The sequence below is a fragment of the Cloeon dipterum genome, chromosome X, assembly GCF_949628265.1.
Source record: "Cloeon dipterum chromosome X, ieCloDipt1.1, whole genome shotgun sequence".
NCBI classification, from domain to species: Eukaryota; Metazoa; Arthropoda; class Insecta; order Ephemeroptera; family Baetidae; genus Cloeon; species Cloeon dipterum.
Window position 1 is genome coordinate 10,830,053 of NC_088790.1, and position 27,479 is coordinate 10,857,531.

Here is a 27,479-nt window from a genome sequence, read left to right on the forward strand (position 1 = left end):
AAGAAGTGCATTTTCGTGCGCCCCTCGCGCGTATGCAACCGGCAGAGTAGGCAGTGCAGCGGGGGCGGGCGGGTTGCCTACCCGGCGCAGGGGGCGAATTGGGCGCGAAGGGCGCACGCAATGCTGCCCCCTCCCTCGCAGCAAACGCGAGGGAAAAAACGAGAGAAAGAAAGAAAGAAAAAATAAGCTGAGTCGCCCCTCTCTTTCTTTCTCTCCTTTCGGTGCTGAAAATGATTATTTTCTCTCCGTGTGCATTTATTGCACAGAAAGAGCGGCTCTCTCTCTCTTTCTCTCTCCCTGCCCGCCTCCCTCCAGCCAGCCAGCCAGCGAGCGAGCGAGCGAGGCGAGTGAGAAGACAAAAAATTCATTGCGCTGGCTGGTCGGGTCCGCTCGTTGCATTTCGCAGCTCTCGGCCCTCGGTGCGCTGAGCCCGTTCGAGCAGAGGCAGCAGTCGGTTTTTCGCAGCAGTCGAATGCGAATAGCGAGTGCAGCGGCAGCACACCACCACGCGCGCACCGCACCACACACCACCGTTCCGTTCACCCCTGTCGTTTCGAGGCCCGCCGAGTGGATTGCAGCGGCAGTTCGGTTCGGGTCCAGCCGCAAGCCAGCCACAGCCAGCCGCCGACCGAGGCTCCGCCAGGCCCTTCAGGCCGAATGCAGCGAAATGCATTTTGATAGTAGGTCAGCATGTGACGTCACTGTCGAGTGAGGGAGAAAAATGGCGGAATGCTCTTACTCTAGCTGCATCCAAGAAAAACGTGCGATCAAGAGAGAACTGCAGAAATGGACCAAGGACCTCGTCTACCTAGTGGGTGAGTACGCAGCCGAAACCTGGCCCGCCAAACTCGCCCGCCCCCCACCACCGTCTCAATTTCCCGCCAAATTTGGGAAAAGTGCATTTCCGGTCTGGACCCTGGTCCTCGCCGAAATTTGGTGCCTCTCTTTGATGTTTGTGTGTTTTTCGGCAGCGTGCCGGTCTAACTTGTTGCTCTCGCCCGCCTCTCACTCCGCTCCGTCGGCTGGGCAGCTCAACAAAATGCTCAGTGTGCGAGGCTAAAGACGCACGCCGCCAGTGTGCCTAGCACAGCACAGGCGATGCCTCTCGATTCGGGAACGAAAAATGGGCAACCGGCCTCACTCGCCGAGCGCGGCTCGTCCCGAAATTAAATCTCCTCGCAGACAACGTTAGGAAAATTCGCTGGAACTTTCTCCGCTGCTCAAACCGGTTGAATTTCTAATCCACTCGTTCGAAAAATCTCCCAATTTGTTCTCACTTCTAAACGCACTTGACCAATCTGTCAAAATCCCGAAGTGCAGTGGACAATTCCAGAAATGGAGCACCCGGCCTTTGCGCCCCTAAAGGCATTCAACTTGGCAATTGAATAACAGCCGCATTATTTCAATCCGCAAAGGGGTTTGCCGTCGAGCCCATGCAATCCGTTTGGCCCGATTTTCGAGCGACGCGCGTTGGGGGCCTCTTCCTTTCGCATCGGGGCCGCGGCGGTGTTGCAAGAAAAATTCACGCGCAAATCGCGGGCGCTGCAAGTCGGCTGCACGTCGGTGCATCGCTTTTTCTCTTTTTCACGATTTCGCGCGGCACAAGCAGCGCCACCCATCTGTTGTTTCGGCTCTCACGCCGCCGGCTTTTCCGCTAATTACACAGGCAAACGTATTTACGTTTGCGCTCCGGCCGCGCCGTCCACACAGAGTAAGAACGAGAAAATCTGCACTCTCTCCTCTTTTTCTAAATTTGGTGATATTATTTCTTACTGTTAGTATTTTGGCCTCATGCTTGTTGCAATTTTTATCTAAAACGTTTTTTGACGGTCCTTGTTTTTGCCTAGATTTTTTTATCAAGGAAAAGGAAAAAAGTCTTAGGTTAACCTTCTGCAAATAAAAGGGGAAAAGGAAAAGAGGCTCTTGGAAATTTTTTTAATCTATACCACAAGGAAACTCGTGGACCCATTGATATTTTTCAACCAATCATATTTTGACGAAATTCCCACAAGGAAATTTGCACCCAAGATGCAGAATTGAGAAATTTTAAATTAATTTCAACTCTACTTTAATTTCAAATCATTTGGGGTAAAGGTTATTAGTAAAAGTAATTTTCTGAGATTTTTCAAAACCTAAATTTTATTCCCATGTGATATGTTGATTCAAGAACTTGAAAATAAAAATATCGTGATTTTTAAAGCTCCACGTCCTGTAGAATTTCCAAGTTGTGCTATCTCCGCTGACATTTTCGCAAATTTCAGCGAGCTTCCTGGTTTCCAGACGATAAAAATGCAGTCGCCTCATTTTTTCGTGAGTAATTAGTCTGTCAGAAGTTGCTCGAAAAGTGCTACACCGCTTTCTTTCGCCGCTCTTATCACCGCGCGCACTTTCCTGAGTACGTACGAAAATTCGCCTCATTCCTCGCCTTATCGCAGCGGGCGGTACTTTCGGGGTTTTTCTTAATTTGTCAGCGGAAATTTACCGATAAAATTAAGCAACAGAAGACGAATTTCCGGCCGGCCGACCGCGCGCTTGAGTGCGCCGACGGAGCCAATTTGACGCGGGACCACGTGCCTTCGATTTGCCAATCGGCTCGGCCAATTCGGGGATAAAAAAGACGCTCTCGAGCTGCTCCTCTGCCCGTCCGGCGCGCGAGAAAGTCAATAAAATTTGGTGACTAATGAGTGGAGGGGCCAGCCGGCGAAAACACAATAAGCCGATGACGACACCGCGCCTTTTCCTGTCCGCCCGCCGAAAAGTGGAGTTGCTCGCCTGAAATTTCAGTCCACTTTACACTTTTGACGCGACACTCGAGTCTTTGATGGCGTGGCTGAGCTTTTTTGCCTTGTTTAAATTTCGCTTCATGAGAAGTTGAAGTATAAAATCAAGTTTCAGCTCTTGTTTATTAAATTTATTTCTAGAACAAATTTAAAATAAAAATTGCACCAACTTGAAAAATTTCTGTGCAAATCAAAATTTTTGTCGATAATTTATAAGCAGTGAATATTGTCTCTCCATTCTTTTTAGCTTCAAGTCTTGGTCGACTTGTAGGAAATAGTTTGTTGCTGATTGCAAGCTTTAGCGGAAAACAAAAACGCCCCTTGAACGATTAAAATTTGGACACTACTTCCTGTCTGATTGCAACCGCAAAACGTGCACAAATAACGAACTGTCACAATCAATAAGTCGATATCAGCTGGAAAGGTGACTTTGAGATTTCAATAATTCAAAGAAGCTCTCAGACAAATTAATTAACTCGCCGTCTCGGTCTCAGGATGGTGTATTTTTTAAATACACTTGAATTTGTTTGATGCGAAAGCCCGATTTCGATTATTTATCAGGGGGAAATTCTATTATTAATGAACCCGCGTCTGCGAATATCGTTCACACACTTTACACGTGTCTCCCTTCGAAATAATTCCGCACACCATTACGCGCAATTGCGGCCCGGCAAAAAACAGTCCAATTCACTTCCGCAGTGCCGAAACTCGCATCGAGCCCTTTTGTTGCACGCGCGAGAATCAATTCTTTTGTCGATTCGCGCGCGCTGCAGGCCGGGCCAGCAGACGGCACTTTTTGCATTCAGCCAGCAACAATGGGCAGAATTCGGCAAATTGAAGCGTTCGTTTGCGACCTCACGCGGCGCTCTCTCCTCCTCGAATTTCGCGAGCAATCTTCATGGTGAGCACCGCTTTATAACGCTGACGACGATGTCTTTCAGCGGATGATGATGGTAAAAATATTTAATCGAGTCACTGTCTCGAGGAAATAGGAAATCCGTCGAGTTTGGCTAGCTGGGTTAAATTATCTTTCCTCCTTTTTGGTTTCTTAAAGTTAAAGTTCAAAGAGAGTTTCTAAATTTTTAAATTAACCACTCCACGTCTGGACCGTGAAAAAATGTTTTGGCCAAAGCAAACAGTTCTTGATTGGACCCTCTCATTATCAGTTTAATTCACGGAGCAATCAGCAGTTAGTTCAAGGTCAAGGCTCCACCTATTGATATTAGGGCAGTCTTCCAAATCTTTGAGAGATATAACGACCTCTCTTTATCTTGAATATTCATCACTAATTTTTTGTCGTTCCAGGATATTGATTTTAAATTAAACTTATCAAAAATGGATTAATTTAACTCACTTTTGTGACCTTAGCTCGATGTGGATAATAATAATAATAATAAGAAAAAATGTGTTACGGATTTGGGGTGAAAAGGAAACCCAAGAAGTTTAAATCAATTACATGAGCATTGCTTTTGACGCGCAGAAATTGGCGGTTATTTCAAGGTTGCATTGAATTTATTTATTTTTTATTTACCCAGCCATTTCAAACGAAATTTAAAAACAAACAGAGGCGGGAGGAAGAGCAAACTCTAATGTGACAGCAATAGTCATGAAATTTTAAATTAACGAATGGCTAAACTCTTTGAGGAAACTAATTCCGGGTGGTTAGCTATTTGCGAAATTCCAACAGGAAAAAAATTATCAACACACGCTCTCTTTGTTCATTATTTTAAATTACGCATAAATTGAATGTTAAATTGTTTAGAAAATGCTTTGAATTAGGTTACAATATAAAAATAATACTAATTTATTATTATGAGAGATCAGACTACTTAAAAAAATTGGATCACTCCAACTCTCGGGAAAATTGTGTCATGTGCATATTTTCGCAAGCCTTGCAACCAACGAACGAATTTTCCGCACGCGGCCTCGGCCCAGCGTGTGCACGTCAGAACGATCCGTCGGTCGGGCGTTTCACTTGCCGAGCGCGGCTGCACACGAAAATAAGCAGTATATGCACGCCGGGGGCTTCGCGAATTTGCAGCCCGGTGCACCGGCGAGGGAGGAGAGCCCGGTTCGGTTGGTTGGGGCGGAGGGGGTGACCGCGTTGCACTCGGCAGCCACCCCCGACCGACGTCGGTTCGGCGGCGGGTGCAGTGAATCGATCGCGCGGCCGGCGCGCACGAAACGTGCACGCCGGCCGAATAAACGCGCGCGCGGCGAAAAATGCAGCCAAGAAGCAGGGCCTGCGGTGCGAGGCTAATTTCGCGTTTGTTTTTTCACCCCCTGTGCAGTCTCCTCCCCTCTGCGGGGCCGACCCTTGCTTCTCGGCCAGCGCCGATTCACCCGCTGGTGCACTCTCTGCACTTTTTTTGCGCTTGCACACTTAATTTTCCCTCTCGTTCTGCGCGTCTCGCATTTCGATAGTGCGTTTCGAGCGCGGTGCCATGCATCATTGGGAATTTCGGAATGACAATGGTTGATTTTTGCACTTTATTGCGATTCACTCGAAAACTATTTTTACTCATGTATCAACACTGAAGCCAAATGAGAGTCGCGAAATCAAACCACGTGACTTATAATGAAATGGGATTAATGAAGGACAAAATGAATTTGAAATAGGGAACCGGACAGATGGTTTCAAATGCTTGTTTCAATTTACATTTAGAAACTCATATTTAGAGGATAAATTACTCTCCAATTTTTTTTTTCATTTGAACACTTCGATTTGTTATTGCTAAAGCAGAAAGTCCCTCACAATCAATGCTGGATAGGTCACGAGGTGTTTTTATTAAATCAGTCAATGTCAAGCAGCGGATTTTTCCTAGTTTTAAAAATTTGGATTGAAACAGCAACCCCGAAAATCGCTGTTACCAATGCGTGAATCAATCCTTAAGGAATGAGGTAACCTCAAATTTGACCTGAAGAGCACTACATTTCTCTGAAAGGTGGCTGCAAAGTGATCAAATTTTTTCCTCTTCCTATTTTCATTTCATTACGAAAAGTGGAATATGACGTTGGATAGATCTCGACGGGAGGATCCGATTTCAGCCATGAAAATATGGTCAAGTAGCATTATCGTAAACTTTTTTGAGAAAGAAAATGTTTTAATTTTTACTATGCCAAGGTCATATTTTTATTATTTATTCACGTACGTTGCACAGTTTAACTTTTCGGCCAATCAATCAACTGCTAAGCTTGCTGTGACCAATAATTAAATGAATTTTCATATCGATCCACTTTTTAACTTTGGGTTAGTTCCTTTTTTATTATTGCACAATTTACAACAGTGGAAACTTGCTGATTGTGATACAACTTTATTACATTTTTAAATTTGAAACTCTATAGTTTGAGACTAATATTTGTTTGAAGAGGTATTGCATTCCCTCGCAACGGATTTTATCGTCTCTCTTAATTCTTTAAAATAATATTAATAATTCCGCTCCGTGCCAAGTGCAGTGTCACCGATGGCTGTGGTGTTTATCAATGAGGCAGCAGGAAATCGTAAGGTGTACCGCGCTGATAGATCATGAACGCAACTTGGTCAGACCGCAGAGATAAAAAGCCTACTGTCTCTCTCCCTCTCATTCAGCAACGTTTGCGTCAAGGATTACATTCGAAACAAACAAAATGCCACACTTTTCTTCAGCTCAAAGTCGTCAATAGGAAATGCACTTCCCGTTCGCTCGAGATTGCTGCTAATTACCCTCAGATTTAGTGACGGCGGGTTACCCACTGATAAGAATTAAACTTGCTGCAGTATAAAGCTGTAGACTGTTCCAAAATCCTTTTCAATTATTTACGGTCATTAATGTCTTTCTTATTTCTGTCTATTCGCCCATAGTTAAAATATTTGGGTCAGCTAGAAGTTTAATATATCATAATCTTCAACTTAAGTTACAAAAAGGTCATAATTTATTGAATTTTCAAAGGTTTTCGACAGTTTTATGCTGCAACCACGAGATTCATACTGTTGTACGATTTCAAAAGGAGTGTTCGATAGTGCCCAAAAATTAATTTACTCCGGAAAAGTTGTACACTCACAGCGGAAAAGCCGGGGCCGATTTTTTTGTATGGTGTCTGGCGCGGTGCAGCGCGCGGATATCGCAATAAAAGTTTGCTGCATGTTGACGTGCGCGAATCGGCGAAAAATGGCCAAAAGCCGGCTGTGCTGTCGCCTCCCCTCTGAACGTGTTCATTATTTTTCAATTGCTCTTATTTCGGCGTAAAAAGCAATCGCGCACAGCGAGGAGTGCCTGCCTGCCTTCCGTCTAACGGCGCGGCGCGCGAATTTCGCCGCGTCACCCAAAAAGTTTGGCGCAAAAGCGGCGATTCTCTGGCTGCGATGCATCCGTAAGTGAGTAGCCTCGAAAATAAGTGCCAAAATTTCTTCTCGTGCTGCGCTTGGCCGGGCGTGATTGATCGGCCGGCCGATCGCGCGGCAAGCCGCTCCGTGTCGTGGGACGAGCGCTTTTTTGACACTCCACTTCGCCAGCACGTCGGATTCATTGGTTATGAACCGAGTGCCGTTTTATCTTCACAAATTCTCTTCTTATGCAATTTTGAGATCCGCACAACCTGCGACTTTCACAATTAACCAAAACTGCTGAGTTTTCCACTCAAATAGGGTCAAATCTATTTTTTTTTAAAGTTTTGTCAAAGTTCTTTGAATTTCCCACGGCCTCAAAATGCTATGTACACTGATTTGATATGGAACGTGACAAGAGTACCGAGCGCAATTCAGTTTTCCCGGTGTTTGCGGCTTCCTTTGGCACAGATATCAACTCAAAAAACTGCTGTGTGCGATAAAAATTTGGATTTTTCTCGCTTAATATTCAGTGCTGTGAAACCTCACTTATTTACGTTTTTTTACGATTTGCACATGATGGTATCATCTAATGACGCAAATCACGTAAATTTAAGCTGTTTAAATTTGATTTCAAGTGGCAAAACCACCTCGTCACAGAGTGTCTAAATCCATTGAGGCTGGCACTCAGTGTTCCGAGTTTTATCCAACCGGTTTAATCCATGGTGGTTTAAACCAGGTTCAAACCACCCTATTTTAGCCGGCTTTTTTCTGCCTTTTTTGAATTTTTTTCACAGCTTGTCAAAAATCCACAAGTTAGTTTAAAAAAAAATTTTGTTGCAGCCAAAAAAAGCAAAAAAAAAAACGAATTAAGCCGGATAAAATCCTGGCACTGAATAATACCAATTTTTAAACCTCGGTCGGCTGTTTAATGAAATTGTTGATATATATTTTGAAGAGTGAAATTAGATAAAATATATCCGGAATGAAGAAATTTCCCGATTGTTTGGCAGTATTGAAATAATACAAAAATTTTGCAGAGAAAACAATATAACATTTCAGTGCTTGATCAATTTGTTAATTATTTCTATCTGCATTTTTTTAATTGTTACAAAATAGAGGTATATTTTTCACTCCATCATCCAGAGATTTAGCGTCACATTTAATATATTTTTTAAATTGGAATATCATCAGCTTCATTTTAACAGATTTTGAATGGAATTATGTAAAGAAGACTTCGCAATACTTTGAAAACAGCTAGTCATTAAATTATACGTATTTCGCAATTGATTTGACCATCAAGAAATGATTTTTAGGCGAACTCTACGTGATCATCCGATATTCCGCCATATTTTTACGCCAGTTTTCGGTTAATTTTAACCGCAGAGTGACGTAAAGTTGCACCAAATCTAGAAAGACTCGGTGTCGCAATTTAAGTTCAAAAATTTCCTCGTTTTGAGTGCGATGGAAGGAGTGAAGCGTTGCATTACGCAGGTGCTGACTAATCCGAATTGTGACACGAGCTCGAAAAATTCGTTCGAGACACGGACCTACTCGTTAGCTGGCTCATTTCGGATGTGGTGCACGTGCGCCCGAAAACGGGCTGGCTCTGCCAAAAGTGTGAGACCGTACATGTCATATTTAAGAAGAGAGCAGTCGAGTTGAGTGTGTTAGTATTTGCGAGAGCGGAGAGAGAAAAAACAGGGCGAAAATCTGGCGTCAGCTCCGGCCGAGGGCAATTAGCGCGGCGTGGGAACGCGGCCCGTTTTTCCAAAACATCACGTTCAGTTTTGACTGCGGCCGCTGAAAACAGCAGCAGCAGCGCAACTTTGTGTGCGCTGCCAAAGAAAAACGGACACCGAGAGAGCAGAGAGAGAGAGAGAGAGAGAGAGAGAGAGAGAGAGAGAGAGAGAGAGAGAGAGAGAGAGAGAGAGAGAGAGAGAGAGAGAGAGAGAGAGCCTCGAGACGAAAGAAAACCCAGCCGCCGAAAACCGAAGCCGCGCCTTTTGCACAATCTTAGCTGCCTTTCTGAAACGACGAGTGTGCGCGTGTATAATATCCGAGCCGGCAGAAATTTTCGTCTGGCTTGTCTTGCCATCTCGCCTTTCCCGGCCCCGCGTGGTTATTTTTGCTTCAATTTTACCACGTATGCAGAAATTTACTTCTGCAAAATATTTTTCCCTACTAAATTAAACAATTTTTCTTACTAAGTAAACTTAAAGGAAGAGTTGCCAAATGAGATCATTGAAAAGCTAAATTTTACTCCGATCCTCTAACGTCCACGCATTTTCAGTTTGACAGTTACGTGATAATTTTTGTATTTACGAATGTGAATAATAATTTTAATGCGTATGAGAAAGTACAATTTCCTCTTACATTTTGAAAAACGGAACAGTGCAATATTTTTAATATTAAAAAGTACAAAAATAATCTGTATCAGATAAAAGAAGTCCGATTGCCAGTCGCTGTTTTTCTGCATTTTGTTCTGTGCTACACGACCGGAAGTTGCTGAAAATGGTAAATTTTGCGTTTTTGAGTCTCAAAACATGCCAGTGGCCTAGTTTGTATTGTATTACGTTATAAGTAGTTTTGAGTTGAAAATTCAATTGATTCAGAGTGGAGAGTTGAATCAAGCAATAGTAGATTGTGTAATCAACTGTTTTATAATCAACCTTCGCATTTGACATGACTTGAATTTTTTTAAAACATTTCATATAACCTGGATAAAGAAAATATTAGCTTTTTGATGTTTGCAGGTAAATTAACCATTTGGAATATAATGAAACGAGTTGTTATTATTTATTGGTAGTAAAATAAAATTAAACCAAACGGAAAAGTGAAGACTGATGCACTGTGACGTTATGGAGTGGACAGGATGCGTCAACAGTTAGCCTCAATTTTTGTTTTTACTGATAGCTCTGAGCCAAGAAATATAAGATTCCGGACCTTTTAAGTGGAACACTTTAAAATGTTTTGCGCTGCTGGCCTCAGTAAACGGTTGATTGAAACTAAAAAATATGCAGTAATAAGGATTGATATTGTAAAACTCCGATAAATTGTTAATGCCAATTCAAAATCTAATCTCTACAAATTCAGTTATAGCCCAAATTGGCCTTGGCAGCACTGTAACATTTTGAGAAGAGTGAATGCAAAGTTAGCATTCTTTTCAAATGTTGAGAACTCTTCCCAATTAAAATCTGATCATATTTCACAATAGCCAAGAAAACAATCCACAATTTCCCCCAACTCGAAATCTGCCAAGTAAATATGGTTAAGCGCTGTAAATTTTGGAGAAATTTGGCAATATTTGAATTTATCTTCGTTTGATTTTTGCACAATGTAGAAAAATTGTTAAAATTAACAACTCAAACGACTGCTTTTTGTAACCAACGACTATTCTAAAAAATTTTGGCCATAATTCACTTTAAACCAAGAAAAATTGTATTTCAACATTTTTCGTGGCTGCAACATTTATATTTAATGGTGTGTCTCTTACAACGGATAGACTAAATAAAATAAAATGTTAAGTATGGGACTGGGGGAATTTTCGATTTTATTTTAGCCTTAAGAATTGTTTTATGCAGTGGTAAAAGGGATGTTTCAGAGTTGTACAGTGTCATTAATCTTAAATTCTTAAATTCTAGCGGCTCAATGCTTTGATCGCCCTCTTTGCTGAGCCAAAACCTCTATTCTGATTTTTGCTGCTAGAAAAAATAATCTGACCATTTCCTTTCGTGTTCAAATAGAAAATAGTATTCAAAATACCCCCTTTGATTTGATTCGGCGTGCCGAAACAAAATGAAATATCTAAAAACTTTGATCACGGAAAGCAAACACTGCAGCATCAATCACAATTATTCATAATTCAAGGACAGACACTAGCAGCAGAAGTGCTCGTCTCCAGTGCCGCGTGGACGTTTGTTGTTTTCCTCGCGGTGGTTGGGAATGGTCAGGAACAAATCTCTCTCGCTCTCTCTCTCTCTCGTGAGCGAGCGAGTGAGCGGCTGGGTGTAAAACGTACTACACGAGTGAGTCTGCATATACGTGCATGCTTTCATACATATATACGAAGAGAACTCGTATTTATAAAGAGCGACGAGCCGTGTGTTCATCAAGCACACCGCCGCATTCTTGCCGCGCGCTGCACAACCCGTTCACACATTCAATCTGGCATAATCAATGGCGCGCTCGGAGGTTTTGCGTCTTGTCGCGCCGCACTTCCAAGGGGTTGCTTTTGCTTTCACAGTGCCGCAGTTGATTGAGTTGTGAGAGTCAACGTTTATATGCACACTCGCTCTCGTCTGCGACCGCGCCGAGGAAACGGAACGGAGCAGTTCGAGAATTGCCAGACAGGGAAGTGCGTCGAGAGCTACTTAATTCTATTTTTCCCCTTTTTTCATTGCAGATGTGCTCAGCTATGCATAAACTTTTTAAATGACTGAATCAAAGGAGTTATTGAGCAGCCTTAAATTTTCCATTAATAAACTTTAAGGGTTTTAAACTAAGCCGACGATTTGACGACTTTGAAATAACATTCAAAGGAGCAAAACAATAAAGCCATTTAGAAACAGTTGATTGTCGTGACCTTTTAACTAAAATGGCGCTGTATCTCCTCAGTCGCGCAACTTCTAATTTTATTATTTATACCATTGTGTGAAAAGTCTGGTTAATTGGAAGAGTCCGAAGTGCAAATTTATTGAGCAACAGCAGTTTGGACTTTCAATAGAGAACAAAGTAGACGTAGACATTTGCGATGGGACAAGTGTCTTAAAAACTGGCAATAGAGACAACCCGCGTAACACACACGCCGCTCAGGTTGCGCGGAGTAGCTGTAAACTAAATTTTTGTCTGAAAGAAGAGTATTTTTGTCAATTAATTGGAAATGATGCTTTGGCGGAGAGTGGGAGTTTAACCATGCTATATATAATTTTTATCAGACGAGACGAGCAAAAATAGTTTTGACCCAATTTCTGGCGCAAAATCGATTTTTGGTTAAAAGATGATGACAATATGACTTCTGATGAAAAAGGGTGTTACTCGCAGCTCACCAGAACTTTGGAAAATGGGGCATGGAAAGAGATTTCATTTTCCGAAAAATTAAAAAAGCGTGGTATTGGTGTCATAGCCAGCCAGAAAATGAAAAATTTGAATTTCGTTTTGGTTTTTGAGGTAAAACTCAATTTTTGCCTTGTCAGATCGTTTTAAATATCTTTATTGACGGTTTCAGCAAAAAAGAATTGCACAGTTAAGTCTCAGTTTTAATCATTATTTTATGTATAGATAAAGCAAAGTAAAAAAGAAAGGAAGATTTTTCATTTAAGTAGAGTTTAAAATATCACTGATTTTTAAAATCTTTTAGTGCATACAAATCAGAAGGTCATTCTGTTTTGATTTTTCCGCTTATGTGAATCCTTAAATGTTGTTTTGCTAGGCTCAGATTTAATTGGATGATCGTGGTAAAAACAACAATTTTGATAAGAAGTTTTCACTTTCCAATACATCGCATTATATCCTTTTCTATGCCACTTATTGGCAATTTATATGACTACTTTTCATTAGATTGAATATGTTTTTGAATCTAATAGAGAATTAAATTTGTGTTCGCAGGACTGGAGCGCGTCGCTGAAGAGTTGATGGGCAGACGAAGATGGCGACAGTACCAAGCCCACGTTCTGGGAGCGGAGGCGATCAGCAAACACGAGACTCAGACTGCCTGGGAGAAGCGCTCCAAGGAGGAGATTGTCAAGGAGGAGGAGGAGGAGGAGCTGGAGGCAGCAGCGGAGGCGGCAGCCGGGGCAGCAGCCCCCGAGGATCTCCCGAAGGACTGGCAGCCCGAAGACAGGTGCTACTTCTGTGACGGCGCGGTTCATACGGAACCTTGCAGAGTGAGCCTCGTAAATCCAGCTCTCTGTGTGGCTCTCTGTGTGGACCACAGTTGATTGATTGATTGATTGAGATGCGATTCATATATTTTTTACTCTCTGTGTACATTTGCATAAAGCAGACTGATTGATCTTTTTTCGCTCAAACCGACCGATTGGCTGTTTATTGCATTACAAACGCCGCGCCCGCCCTCGATAATTCGACCCGAACGCACACACGCTGAAAGAGGCCAGGTACCGCGCCCTGACGCCGCTGCTTTTGGACCTCCCGCAGCCTTGTGTATAAAAAAATACGAAAATTAGATGGTTTCAAAGAGGCCCAGACTCTGAAAGCGCGGCTTTATTGCGTTTTATGGAATTAATTGATTTTTGCCGTTCAGTAGTATATATGGACCAAAAGTAGATATATGTTGGTTTTCAAAGAGATAATATTTTGATGAGACAGCTGTGAAATTATGTTTTTTATCGGTTTCATAAAAAAATCCTTTTGAAGTCTTTAAAATTTAATTTAATAAATAATATAAATCACACATGCTGTTTTATATTTCTGCAGGTATTTCATAATAATTCTTCCTTTTTTTATTTCTCAGTTCATTCTATATCACTTTGCGAGTTAATAGCAGTGCTGTATAGACGAGATTGTTCCATGAAATTCAGATAGACTTTGATGTGGTTTCTATGTCGCTCTTGTCAGCTCTTGACAATAATTTCTGTCGACCTTGGAATTTTAAAATTTCATAATTACCGCAGATTTCCTAAACTCCCCTTTTATTTAATTTCGCATTTTAAAGATCAAATTAATCAACACTTGCTATAAATAGCAAAATTCAAACTCGCTTTAGGAGATGTATTGACCTACATAGTTCATCCTTGTCTTAGAATCCAATATTAATTACACTTGAAATTTGTTAGACATGTCCATTTTTTGACAATCAAGTGCCGCCGTCGGAAATAACAGGGTAGCGGAACGCTTCCGCATCTGATAGCAATTCGGTGCGCTTAAAAAGAGGTCATCAAAATTTTACAGTTAGCGTTGATACTACGAAGTTATTTCGAGGTGCAAAAGGCCGAAATTGTTGCAATCAAAGTTCCCTCAAACGCAGAGAGGGGACACGCCAGTGCCAGCCTCGGAGGAAGCGTGTGCGCGCGATAAGGCGCCAATTTTGCGTCGCCACCACCCACAACCCAGCAGAAAAGTAAAATTTAGTCGACTCAAGTCACAAGTCGCGCTCGCTGTGTAGCATGCTGTCCGAGAACCCATTGAGAGCCTATTGTGGTCACCATAAACCACCACATAGAACTTTATTTACATTGGCATTGCGCGCATGAACAAGTTTAGTCTCACACACTTACTTGCCGATTAACGCTTCTTGGCTGGAAACGCGGGTAAGACGGAAAATTAAAATTTGAAGAAAAAATCGCCACCAGAAAATAGTGTCACTGAGTTGGTTTGGTCTCTCCAACTAGGCAATTTTTCGCCATAGTCTGTTTTTTAATAATTTAAAAGCCCAAGCCATTTTATTTTAATTAAAAAAATTACTTCACCTGAATGAATGACTACCTGATAGAAGAAATATTATTTTGAGTGTTGAATTAAAAAGAAAGTAGTGCTTTTAATTTTATAATTTAATGTTTCACGGTCGAAATTTTTAAACATGTCGAGAAAATAACCAGGATTGACGGTCCTAAACTTTGTTAACAAAAAAAAATAAAAAATATTGGTGCCATCCGTCAGCCCATATGAAATTTAAATATTTTTTTCATCTTACTCGCTGCTCCAGTCACTCTATAGTCCCAGCTGAAAATACGCCTAGACTTCCGGTTTGTAAATTCATCAAGTCGAGCACAGCCTTCCCCCGGGTCGGCTGTTCCGAGTGTTGGATTTCCAGCCTGGAATAGACTTACCCTTTTTTCTTGCAATGGCTGTGTAAAATCCTCGCATACATATATATTGTTTTGCCGCGCATTAATTACATCTAGTGATCCCCCTGAACCAAACACGTAGTCGCATTCTCCGCTGGAGGCAGCGGAGAATCGGGTTGCTCGGCCGTTTGACCAACGCCGCGACCTTTTGCAGAGTCCGCAGCCCTCCGAGAGCAGCCAGAGCTCGATGGACTCCTCTCCCCAGCCGGCCTCTGTGGACCTGAACGCGGCCGTCGGCCTGCATCCCGGCAGCCCGGCCTTCTCAATCGAGTCCCTCAACAGAATGGCCACCTCGCTGGCCGCCATGGCCAGCATGGCCGGCAACCCGGCCGCCGTCATGGCAGCCGCGGCCGCTGCCAGCGGCACCGGCCCCGGGATCAACCCCCTGCTGGCCGCCGCGCCTGGCTTCTTCCCCTGGTACCTCAGCCAGGCACTCGCCAAGCAACAGCAGCAACACCAACACCAGCAGCAACAACAACACCAGCAGGTAAACATTTTTTTTAATTTGATGAATAAGATGAATTCACAATCCTCGTCGTAAAAATACGTAAGACTTTTTACTGTAAGAACTTCTTTTAAAACTTGAGGTCTCAGCCGCACAATTTTGCTGGACCGATCGGTGGCGTAGCTAAGAAATTTTTAAAAGTGAAGTTTGATAGTGCATACGGCTCAGAGGATCAGGGGCCAATTTTTCTGACACTTTAATTTTCCGACTTTTTGCCGGCCGGTGCGGCGTATTGCGGCTGCCTGAGACCTCCGGTCACAACTTGTCTAAATTACAAAAAAATTTCAAGTAAAAAGATAAATAGATTAAAGAATGAATTTAAAACAGCAGAATTATTCTGCTTTTTTCCCGAAAGTTAAGCTGTCTTGCCATCTAAAAATCGCAACCATCGATAATTTAATTTTCTGCTCACAGCTGAATTAGAATTTTGAGAAATTTGAAGAATGTTTTTCAATTAATTTTTATTAAAAATAAAAATATTAGAAAAAGGAAAGTTGGCCTTGAATGAATGAGACACAAAAATATTCCGGTACATCCGCAGCATTTTTTTTTACTTGATGGCATCGAAAGAAATCAGAACTTCCTTGCTTGTATCATGCGGTTGGGCCTTTTTTCATGCGGGTAATTTACGGGTAGCATGTTCCTTGTTTAATTTTTTGGGCAATCGCATGACGTCAAAAAAGGGAAGTCCGCCTTTCTTTATCTCCTTTTATTTTAGATGGAAAAAAATACCAAACCAACGAACATGGGGATAGGGGCACGTTTGGTTAGAATTCACATCATTTTTGGTGAAACAAAACGAAATTCAACTCTCTTTTCGTTCCTCTAGTAAACTAATTTTATGAATGAATAATATGTTAAACGCAATTAAGCGTGCTAAAATAATTTTAGTATTTTGATTTTGCAATAATTACAAAACTTGTAATAAATAAGCGCTGCTATGAGCAACCGATATGCACCAGCCGTGATTCTTCGGAATTGGCTAGACTTGTAAAGCTTCCAAATAAATATATATCCTAGTTGTATATATTTAGAGCAAGGGAGTTATTCAGTATTTTTTAAAGAAAGAAAAATGTTTTCTAATATTAGAAATCAAAATGATTGCTGCGAAACCAGCAATTAAAACGGAATACAGAATTAAATATTTATCTTATCAAATCGCAGGTTTCCCCCGCTGCCACGCCATCCGGCACAGGAGGCGAGCAGCCGCTCGACCTGAGCGCCAAGCCGTCGAGCAAGTCAGACAGTCCGCTGGACTCGCCGACCTCCCTCAAGATGCCCGGCCTGGACGTGAAGCCCATTTTCCGGTAAGGCTGCATCGCCTTTCAGGCTTAAAACAGTAAATTTCACACGTACATTCAAACAAAAGGTTCAGATTCGATCCAGTAGAGAATCGTTTAGTTTACGAAGGAGACATGAACGAGCGATCCGCCGCTCGGGCGTAAGCAAAAAATGATTTTTCCGCGGCCCCGCGTGTCCCAGCTGGGCGCGCGCTTCCGCCTTTTGTAACAGATGTTTTGAACTGCAGGGCGAAACCGCGACTCAGCAGCACCGTGGCCGGCCGACGCACCTACACCGAGGAGGAGCTGCAGGCCGCCCTCAGGGACATCCAGAGCGGCAAACTCGGCACCAGACGCGCGGCCGTCATCTACGGCATCCCCAGATCTACTCTCAGAAATAAGGTGCGGTTTTTGTGTTATTATAAATTTAGTCATTTTTCCCCAAAATTTCAATTCCTTTAACAAATTATGGATCGAAGGAAATCAGGCCGAATTGATTTATTGAATTTTCACCTAAGAAATTTCACACTTTTTTGTGCAAATTTCGCCTTGAATATTAAACATTTTGTAATCTATTCACTGGTGGATGCTAAATTTTTTGGTTCAAACAAAAATTTCTGCATTTATTTTATTAATAAATTGGCATAATAAATTATGAAAGTTTTTGAAAAGGTTCAATAAAATTATGGTCAATTTTTAATATCATATGTACATGATTCATGAATTAATGCTAACTTTCATTAGAAAGTCTTTAGGAACACACGTGGACGATGCACCTGTAAAAAATCGGTTTCAGTTTGCGTCGTTTTGCGAGCAAACTCACTCCAACCTGGGATTTGTTTCAGGTGTACAAATTAGAGCGGGAGCGGGAACGCGACCACCTGTTGATGCAGTCGACGCCGCCACCACCGGCGTCGACGTCGACGCCGGCGGCAGCCGCCGACGACAACTCTGGCGACGAGGACGGGAGCAAGACGCTGTCCATGGAGGAGCTGGTGCGCTTCTCGGGGCTTGACAATCTGCCGGCGACCGACTCGCTGCGGCAGCTGCTGCAGAGCAGTTCTGGCGGCAGCAAATCGTCGTCCGCGGCGCCGCCGGCGGCGCCTCCATCCGCGTTTCCGGAGCCGCCGGCGGCGCTGGCTCCGTACCTGTCGCAGCTGCTCGGCGCCGCGTCGGCCGAGCAGCAGAGCGGCCTCGTCGAGCTGATGAAGCGCATTGGTGGTGCCGCCGCTGCAGAGAACAACAACAACGCCAGTGGTAGCGGCGCCGAGGCCACCAGCGAGGAGGAGACGACGCCCAATAGCCTGCTGCGCATTCCGTCCTTCAAGCCAAACGGCAACGAGGCCTCCGAGCCCCGCGGCAGTGGCTCCTCATCGCCCTCGCTCGGCGTCAGCCTCCGCGACGTCATCACCAAGAGCATCACCCAAAAGTTCCAGGTAAGTCCCTCGTACTTTTCTCTACAGCTTCAGCTTCATTAAAATTCTAAAGATTATTCCTTTTTTATCTAATATTTTTGTCAAGGTTACCAAAACAAAATTTATAAAAATGATGGAAATAAATTTAAGACACATTTTTTCAATCAATGTAAAAAAGTATAAAATTTAAAAAATATTTTCCCAGGATATTTAAACAAAATTTCAATTAAATTTAGTAGAAAGTTTGATGTAAATTCAAGAAAATCCAGAAATTATGCATGAGGAGATGTAAATTTTGTGCTCTCCAACCTTGAGTCTTTTCATGCTTTAACAGAATATTATTCAAATCACAAGCGAGCATGTGCTTTATTTGTAGTGGCCTCATTGTCAGTGCAGCGACAGATTTCTTTTGTTTTCAATCGTTTTTGCGGACTTGTGCTAGTTGTGCCTGGGTTATGCAACTTGACCCATTGCCCTCTAACATTCAGCATAGAAAAACAACTGCCTTTGAAGGTCAAACAATTGTTTGCACAATGTGTCAACCGTGAAAACCTCTCATTTTAATTTAAATATCCAAATTTTAAATAAAACTAACAGAATTGCTTAATATTTTTATACGCTTTAATACAAGACATCAGCCACCAACACAATGCGACGTGATCAATTTTAAACGAGTCGCAATTCAACTGTCTACTGTTACCTTGATCTTTCCCGTGTTATTTAAACCAAGAAACAAGTCAAAAATCAGGGCAGCAGTGGGAGTATCGTAAATCGTCATGCTCTCTTTCTTTGCCGCTTGTTTTTTATGCGGTAGCTAATTTTACTCGCTCCAGCAATTTTTCATCTAAGAAATTCTTACCAATAATTAAGTATTAATGCTTCACAAGATTCATTTTCATCATTTAAAGATTGTGAGCAGTATTTCTTAAAGCGTACAGATTTGCCTGAAATTTTGGTAATTTTGGCATATTCTTTAAACTTTACATGCCGAAAATTTGGAATTTCTTTCTTTTTTTTGTCTTAAATTACCAAACTGGTAACTCAAAGTTTAAAATTATTATCAAAATCGTCATCCTCGGGTTCGATTACCCATTCGACACCAGGTTCACTTTTCTGAGAAAAAAACAACATTTTGCCGAAAACTCATCCCAATGAATGAATGAAATAATTTTTTTTTTTGGGGGGGGGAACCATCAAATTTGGTTTCATTTGGTATCGGCAGTGTTTTTGTGAGACATAAGTTTCTAGCGTTAACCGTTGCTCCATTTTCGTTCGGTTACAGTCGTCGACGCCGTCGATTTCGGTGGTTGACCCAGCCACCCTGATGGCGAACCCACTGAAGAGGATGTCGTCGGACCCTGGCGGCGACCGCTTTTTGCCGCATCACCAAAAGCCGCACCACTCGCAGCACCAGCAGCACCACCACCAGTCGCACCACCACCAACAACAGCAGCAGGCGGGCAGCGGCGGCGACAGCAAGAACAAGGGGGGCAAGGGCACGCGGCCCAAGCGCGGCAAGTACCGCAACTACGACCGTGACAGCCTGATTGAGGCTGTGCGGGCCGTGCAGCGTGGCGAGATGAGCGTGCACCGCGCCGGCTCCTATTACGGCGTGCCCCACTCCACCCTCGAGTACAAAGTCAAGGTCAGTAGAGGCCCCTAATTTTATTTTTAAACGGGGTTTAACTTTTTTAAGGGTGTGTTTATAAATGTAAAGGATTTTTAGGCTTTGGAACGAAGGCACCTAGCGAGAAGAGTTGATCTGGATCTGGACCAGAGCCGAGATGAACCAGTATTTTACGTGGGAAAATACTTGTTTTAAATGTTTTTTGAATTTATAATTTAGCTTATTTAATAAAATAATTTTTAAAAACTAAATATTCAAGTTACTCAGCGAAGCGGCGCATGCAGTGCCGTCATTCCTCCCATTTTTAGATTAAAATACGATTGTTAAGTTTCATTTTCTGAAAGAATTTTTAAATTAAAATTTATGTCTTTTAAAAAGGCCTTAGTTAAATATCACGCAGCCTTGAAAATTTGAAATAAAGTTTGAGACTATTAAAATTAAAAAATAGCCAAAATAGCAATCTTTTCTTTTTTTTAATTTAATACTTTGCAAAACTACAAAATTTCCTAGCGAAAAATATTTAATTTGAATTCTCAAGTCAGTGCAGTCGTCATGTACATTCGCAAAGGGTTAAAATTTTAAAAATTGTGATTTTATGAAGGGACAATGACGTTATTTTGCTTCCAAATCTAAAATCCACATTGATATCAAATTTCAAAAATCAAATTTAGAAAAAATATTTAGTGTGGCTACACGTAGAATCAAAATTTGGAGTTGTTAAGCTGTGGAAATTAAAATTTCAATCATACTTTAGTCACTTTGTCGTTGCCAAATATTAAAAAAATTATTGTTACTGTATATTTTGCAGTTACATCAGCCTTATTATTCTTCAAAGCTTGACTGTCTATTCGTTTTTTTTTCTAAATAATTGATAATACAATTTTCAAATTGGGCAACTTTACTCTTTATCACAACTTTGGCCTTTAAAAGAGGTAATGGCGTTCTAATTTTACACTACTATGTTCACCTTGATATTATGACATTGTGTCTATTTAATGAACAACTCATGTCTTTTAACAATGTAGAATTTGAGGCGTCCACAATCTATTTGTTTTCAGCGCCCTTTTGGGTTCTAACAATACTCAAAAATTCCTTCCGCTCGTCGTTTATACGTTCTAAAAAAACGGTAAAAATGTGTGATTGCAGGAGCGGCACCTGATGCGGCCACGCAAGCGCGACCTGAACAAAGCAAGCTCGTCGGGCGGGTTGCCGGAAGACAAGGCGAAGATCGGGCCGCCGCGTGGCCCGCTGCCAAAGCCGCCTCCAGGGGGCGCTGGCGGCTTCCCGAACCTGGCGGCCATGGCTGGGCTGGCGAACGGACTGGGCGGCAAGGGCCTATTCGGGCCGGGGCCGCCGCCGCTGGCCTCGGCGGCCGGGCCGTATCACCAGTTCTGGCCGGGGGCGGCCAACCCGTTCATGATCAACCCCGAGCTGTATCAGGAGCAGCTGCTGGCCTCGCACATGATGCAGCGCAAGGCGGCCACCGACCCCGTGGCCGACCGCTTCTTCGACGGCCTCATCCGCAACTCGCTGGAGCGGCCGGCGGCCGGAGGGGAGGCGGCCGGCCTCGCAAACCGTGCCCTCCTCGAGCAGTTGTGCCGGGGGCGGCCGCCGGCGGCCGCGGCCACCGCCGCCGAGCAGACTGTCGTCGACCTGTCGCAGGAGGACGAGCGGCCGGCCGCCGACTCGGACGACGAGTCGGTCAAGGCGGCCGACGACTGTGATAGGAGGGAGGAAGAGGATGCGGCCGACGGCCAGGGGACCAGCAGCACTGCGCCCAGGAATTCTACCGACTGACCGACTGACTACGCTAATTAGTTGAGAACGAGATGTTTGATACACACACCCACGCATAGAAGGAAATTTCTCACGTACACACCCCCTCTATATATATATATCTCTCTCTCAAATGGACTGTAGTAGCTTGCAGATCAATCAATTTATCGTGTAATTATTTTGTGGTGGTATTTTTACAAATTATTTTCTATCTTGACAATCTACATTATTGCCAAAGTCTATTTAAAACTGATTTACAACACACATTCATAAACACACACGCATGTACACTTTCATTCTCAAATAATGTCCTGCTGACTTGCGTCTCGCGAGAATGTTATTTTTTGCACGTTTGAAATGGTGTCTTTCCCGGTTCGAAGACAATGTCATGCATTTATTTTGTTATATTATCGTTGCTTTCACGTAAGGTGGCCGTTGATGTTACATAAAATTTTGCGGCTTTTCGGCACAGGCCACGGTTACTTGGAAATTCTCTATCCACAAGTCTCGCGAAACAGCAAGCCGGGCATTAGAAGAATCGTCACCCGCGAAATTTTCGACTGTGGTGCGTGTCGTCTACACGCAAATACTCACAGTAGGGGGAAGGGGGCGGGCCAGTGCCGCCCCCGACGCGTCAATGTCCAAATGCACATTTATAATTAATTGGTTAAAGAGATTTACGATGTCTGTGATTTCCTGAAATAATCTCTCGCGGTTAGACTCAAACACTCACACACTCACACGATTGATTGATTATGTACTCTCACTCGCAAGTGGATTTTTCCAATGAAGAAGTGCAATTAATGTGCGTCAGCCGCCCCTCGGTCGCCACGAACCACAGCCAGTGAAGCGGCGGGGGCGGCCCCGGGGATTCTACAGACAGTTCAATCGGTGTTCATCGAGACTCACGTGTTCATTGACCAACAACACACCCGAGGAAAAGTGCGGAGCAAACCCGAGACGTGTTATTTTGAGATATATATAATAATTATAAAGCTGCGTTTTTGCTTCACGCCCCCTGGTGGAGAACCTTTCTGTATACAAGAAACACTTTTGTCGAGGAATTGCCGCATCATTTTTCGAATTGTAGACACGTTATTATGTACTGTGTGATATTTTGGATGAGGAGGACGACGACGATTTTCCAATTACTTGTACTGTATAGAGAAAAGCATGAAGACTGGAGCAACGGAAGCGAAACGAAATTGTGATTAGGCACGAGCACGCCCCTCTGCGGGGGAGGCTGCCGCCCCGACCGCCCCCTGGCTGCTCCAGGGGTGGGCCCGGGCTGAGAAAAATTATTTGCTCTGTTTCTTAATAGGCCTTAAATCGCAAGTTAATTTAACTCTGACTGCTTGTTTGTGAGCTGGCCTTCGAACGATGTCCCTTTTGGGTCGGTGAAAAAATCTGTATTCAGATTGGGAAATTCAACAACCGAGAGTTGCGTCACAGGAATTCTGTCATTGCGCCGGCCGCGCAGTCAGGTTCGCTTTTTTTCCATTGAAAGTCGTTTTTGAAATTTAGATAAATGTATTATGTAAAAAACTTTTGTGATCTAAAGGCTGCATTTCGTTGAAATTTGTGACGTCTCGAGCGCATTTTAGGCGTGCTTTAATTTAAATCGATCGATTTTGAATATTCGCACTTGTGTTGACCGTTCCACAGAGCGAACCTTTATTAATAGACTTGGGCATTTTGCTCTGCCGGCATACATACTAGAATGGCCGTTCTCAGATGGAAAAGAATCGGTATAATTAACAATTTTTGCAACTAACTTTGACCCTTAGAAATTGTGATGTTTAGAACCATTCTTTAATTGAGCTCTTCAAATTCTTTAATTTACTATATTTCGTGATATTTTTATTTCAAAATTGCTAGTTTGTTTATGCGGCAACCCATTTATTTAATTCCTTACTTAAATTAACCAAATAAAATTCCCAAGTCTATTTATTAATTTGTAGTGCCTTTGAAAAGTTGATTTGACTGATGGGAATCGAATCAAAATTTTCGCGAGAGAAGTGTCTCTCAGTCGATTTAGTTGATTGAACTTGAAAAACCTAAAGGCCGACACGAGCGAAGAGTGGGACTTAGTTAAGGGCTGTGATACAGTTGGAGTTGCAGACATTTCGTGAAATAGACAAGCGCGTTTTACGACAACACACACTCACAAGCATACGACATTTACACACACACACGCAGTCATCATTTCCACGTGAATTTTCCACTTTAGCTTGACGTGCATAATAATATACGTTTTTCAGTAAAAAAAAAAGAAATAATAATCATCTCTCTTCTCTGTACAAAAAAAGATTCAAACAACTTACGATACAAAATCACAAATTAAGTAAATGGTGTTTTTCCTGCGCAATCAAATATTTGGGAGAAATTCGAATATTGTTATTATGAAATAATGTATATCAAGTGACGCGCGCGCAGATTAGGTAGCGAAGACGAGATACATTTTTCACTCTCCGAAACCAAAATGGAAATATATTTACTGATGAATATGACTTTTACCGAGAAAATCTAAAAATGGCGAAAAACAATATTTTACACGCGTACGTACGGACACACACCCACACTCTGTCACTGAATAATAAATGTGCATTCTTACGATTAGTTGCAACAGCGGTAAGTTTAATTATTATAGTGGTACACACACACACGCAGACACTCATAATTAATTGCTACGATATACATACATACATACGTTCGTTGCCAGTGTATTTTTTGTTTGATTTCCTATACCTGTACATACCGTCGCATTTTGTACTTGTTGTTTTCCACATTTCGAATCGAGCGCCTCTTGGATTTTCGCCTACGTTTTCAGTCGATGTTTCGTGCGGGGTGAGCGGTGGGCTCGGGGGTAATTTTAGCGTAACACACCAAACGGGGCCGGGAAGACCTCGAGCCGGCCCTGCGGCAACACATTCCTCGCTGAATCCGCGCCAACCGACAGCCTTTTTCGGGGAGAAACAAAACTGTTAGGAAAGAACGCGGACTCGGTAACAGCAACAACTACTCTAATATACTTTGTATAAAATTATACACACATTCGCAACTTGCTTAGTTGATCACACATACACAAACACTCACTCTGAGGACGAGCAGTCAGTAGTTCAAATACACACTCACACTTTTCAGAGAGAAACGGAGCGCTGAGAGATGTTTGTAGTACACACACACACACACTTACACTCTGAGGATGAATAATAACAATCAAATTAACATTCACTGCCGTTTATCTCCTAAGTATAATTTTAATTATGAATGATACGTGACAAATTATCGAGTGCACCGCCGCGGGTGCACCTTCAGATGGACACTGATTTACAACACACACAAGCGATATATATTTCCCGAGATAAGTCCCAAGCGAGTATAGAGAAACACACATACACACACACACACAAACAATAACAAACTGCTGAAGATGAATAATTAATTACATAAATAGGTGCTGTGAGAAGTGAAGACGAGAGAAAACAAGTAGTGATTCTGATTTACTTAAATGAATTAAATGCTGCTTTTTGCTTTGCACCCGCAATTGGATAATCAACTCACGACGAAAATTAGCGAGCGCCACGTGTTGGGCGGGAAATCGCTCGGGAATTCGCCGTTCTTTTTTCTATACACAGAAGAACTTTACAAATAAATGCATAATAATACGCCTGCTTTTGCAATCTCATCATCTATATGATAACAGTAAAATAAGACCACCTCTTGCAATTGGAATTCTCATGATTTTTGAAAAATGGAAAAAATGGTTACAAATCTAAGAAGACTGTATTTTAAAATTTTTAAATAATCTATATTGATTAGATGCTATTCGCGATGAATTACTCTAGCTGAATTGAACAAACACGTGTATTTTTGATAAATTTTTCCATTCGTCGGCGAGTGGAGCGACATTTCCCGCCTTGGACGCGGCGCCTGGAGTAAAAAATAAACAAAATCATGCGGCGCTGTGCCTTGAGAAATTTATTCATTTTAGTGCCAATGGGAACAAAAATACAAGCAAATTTTGTACGCAAATTGAGAAATCATTCCATGCTTGCATTTAATTTCGACGAGGAGCGAGATGCTGTGAACAAAATAACAAATTAAATTAAATCGGGCGAAAACACTTGACTTTTGATTTGTACAGGACCGGTCTGCGCCGTTTTTAGCACACACCCGTACACAACACACCACAAGAATTATTTCAGTCGGGGCGAGTTGTGACGAAAAAGCGATTTCGAGGAGAACATATCAAAACACGGGGATTCTTGCATGCGGAAATAATAAAAACTCACATTCGATCTTGAACTGCTATTTTTTGTAACTCTCTAGTCTAAAGAAACACTTTCGCGCGCGCACTCGGATTCGACCTTCCACACTTAAAAAAATAAATAACTATTTTAAAAAGATAGAAAAAAGCGGAGAGGCGCCGAGCGAGAATCAAAAAGAGCGTTCCAATTTTTTCCCTCCGCCGCGAGCAAGTCTGAAGAAAATCGAGTCCGAGTCGGCTGACTTTTTGTTGCGTTTCCGACTTTGTTCATTTCCAATGATCTTCTTGATTGTTTTGCCAAATTTGTTGTTTTTGCGACTGATGATAATTTAAGATCGTGAGTGGCTGGCTTGGGCGGGGCTATGCAAATTTAAAACTGAAATCGAGCAAGACTGACTGAAAAAACAAGCATACAAACATAATACTGTGTAGAATTTTGCACGGCCAGCTGGCGAACTACATACTTTTCTGTTGTTTTGTATAAATAAACTCAAGCGAAGATCATTCCTTGCTTTTTCGGCCATCGGTGTTGACGAAAAAATATCAACTAACACGTGTTATGCATAAATACATATTTGGAGAACTATTGAAAAAATAAAAATGAATCAACTTGTTCATGCGAGAGCAAGTCTTTTTAAAGTATGCGACACGATGAATATTCAGCGAATGAATGAGCGCGAATGAAAATTTTCAGAACGTGTTTTTCCATCAAAGGTGATTTTGGTGTTTTTCGGAGTAATTACAAGAAGAAAGTGTCTTTGTTTAGGGAAATTACAATTTATTCAATATAATCAATGTTCATGTGAATTATATACATTATTATTACTGTGACTGATCATTTTAAATTTGTAGAATGCATTCATGATTAAAACATATAACAAAAAAATTAATAAAGTGAACTCTGTTGTCTCATTCCGTGTTAACCCACTTTCTTTCATTCGACAAGCCAATCAATATCAACGAGCAACAATAAGAAAATCACGAGAAACCTTATCAACTCCGCGTAAGTGGAGTTTATGCAACCAATGCGTTGCAGAAGACGTGCGAGTTGCATAAGTCGTTCGGAATGGAGATGGACTCTGAAATAGGGGCAATTCTACTTGTTTCGTTGTGCTGCATCCCTGCAACGCATTGTGCAACTGCTTATTTCCAAAGTCGTACATTCTTGCTTATTCAATCAGAATCTTTTGTATAATGACTTCTTATTTTCTTGCTCTGCGGATTGAGTTCACATCATACCTTAAGCTCGTTAACAGTATAAGTGCAGCTTTTCTGACGAGTGTTGTCAAATATGTGGCACTTTTTTAAGGGAGGTGCAGAGAAATCATTCGCTGTGATTTTAATACGAGACTCTATAGCTCAGCTAGGAAGACAATTAAATAACAAAATAATAAATATCTTATGAAGTGCCTCTTATTAAAAAAAATTGCAAAATGCCGATAATCATTACATTTCACTCGAATTTAAAGCGGTGATTTTTGTTCGCTGACACTACTGGACGTGATGAAAGGTTGAAAACTGAAACCAGCCGACGTAATAGGAAGAACGAATGAAGCTCTAATGATTTATAAAAAAATTCCCTATTCAAGATAGAATTTTATTTATAAAACATCAATTGAAAATATGTCAAAGCAAGAACGATCAAATTAGAGAAGGAAAATGAATGGAGACTTTGGCTCTTTGTTGTCCGACAGCCCTGTGATTTAACTTTCTCTCGC

General features: G+C 42.1%; 1 protein-coding gene across 9 annotated transcripts; it reads left to right on the plus strand.

The window, feature by feature from the left end:
- Positions 1 to 356: 356 nt before the first annotated feature.
- Positions 357 to 26,660, plus strand: Eip93F (Ecdysone-induced protein 93F). 9 transcript variants are annotated; one of them, XM_065496459.1, is made up of 9 exons: positions 357 to 815; positions 12,691 to 12,968; positions 15,043 to 15,375; positions 16,558 to 16,700; positions 16,763 to 16,834; positions 16,922 to 17,075; positions 17,519 to 18,109; positions 19,371 to 19,733; positions 19,815 to 19,925. In XM_065496459.1, exons 1-9 carry the CDS (start codon positions 722 to 724, stop codon positions 19,908 to 19,910), a joined length of 2,124 nt encoding a protein of 707 aa, XP_065352531.1. In that variant the 5' UTR covers positions 357 to 721; the 3' UTR covers positions 19,911 to 19,925. The 9 variants fall into 9 exon arrangements, with proteins under 9 accessions (XP_065352531.1, XP_065352527.1, XP_065352530.1 ...); XM_065496455.1 differs by lacking the exon at positions 19,815 to 19,925 and adding an exon at positions 20,862 to 26,660 and having other exon boundaries at positions 358 to 815; positions 12,691 to 12,925; XM_065496451.1 differs by lacking the exon at positions 19,815 to 19,925 and adding an exon at positions 20,862 to 26,660 and having other exon boundaries at positions 359 to 815.
- The last annotated feature ends 819 nt before the right edge of the window (positions 26,661 to 27,479 follow it).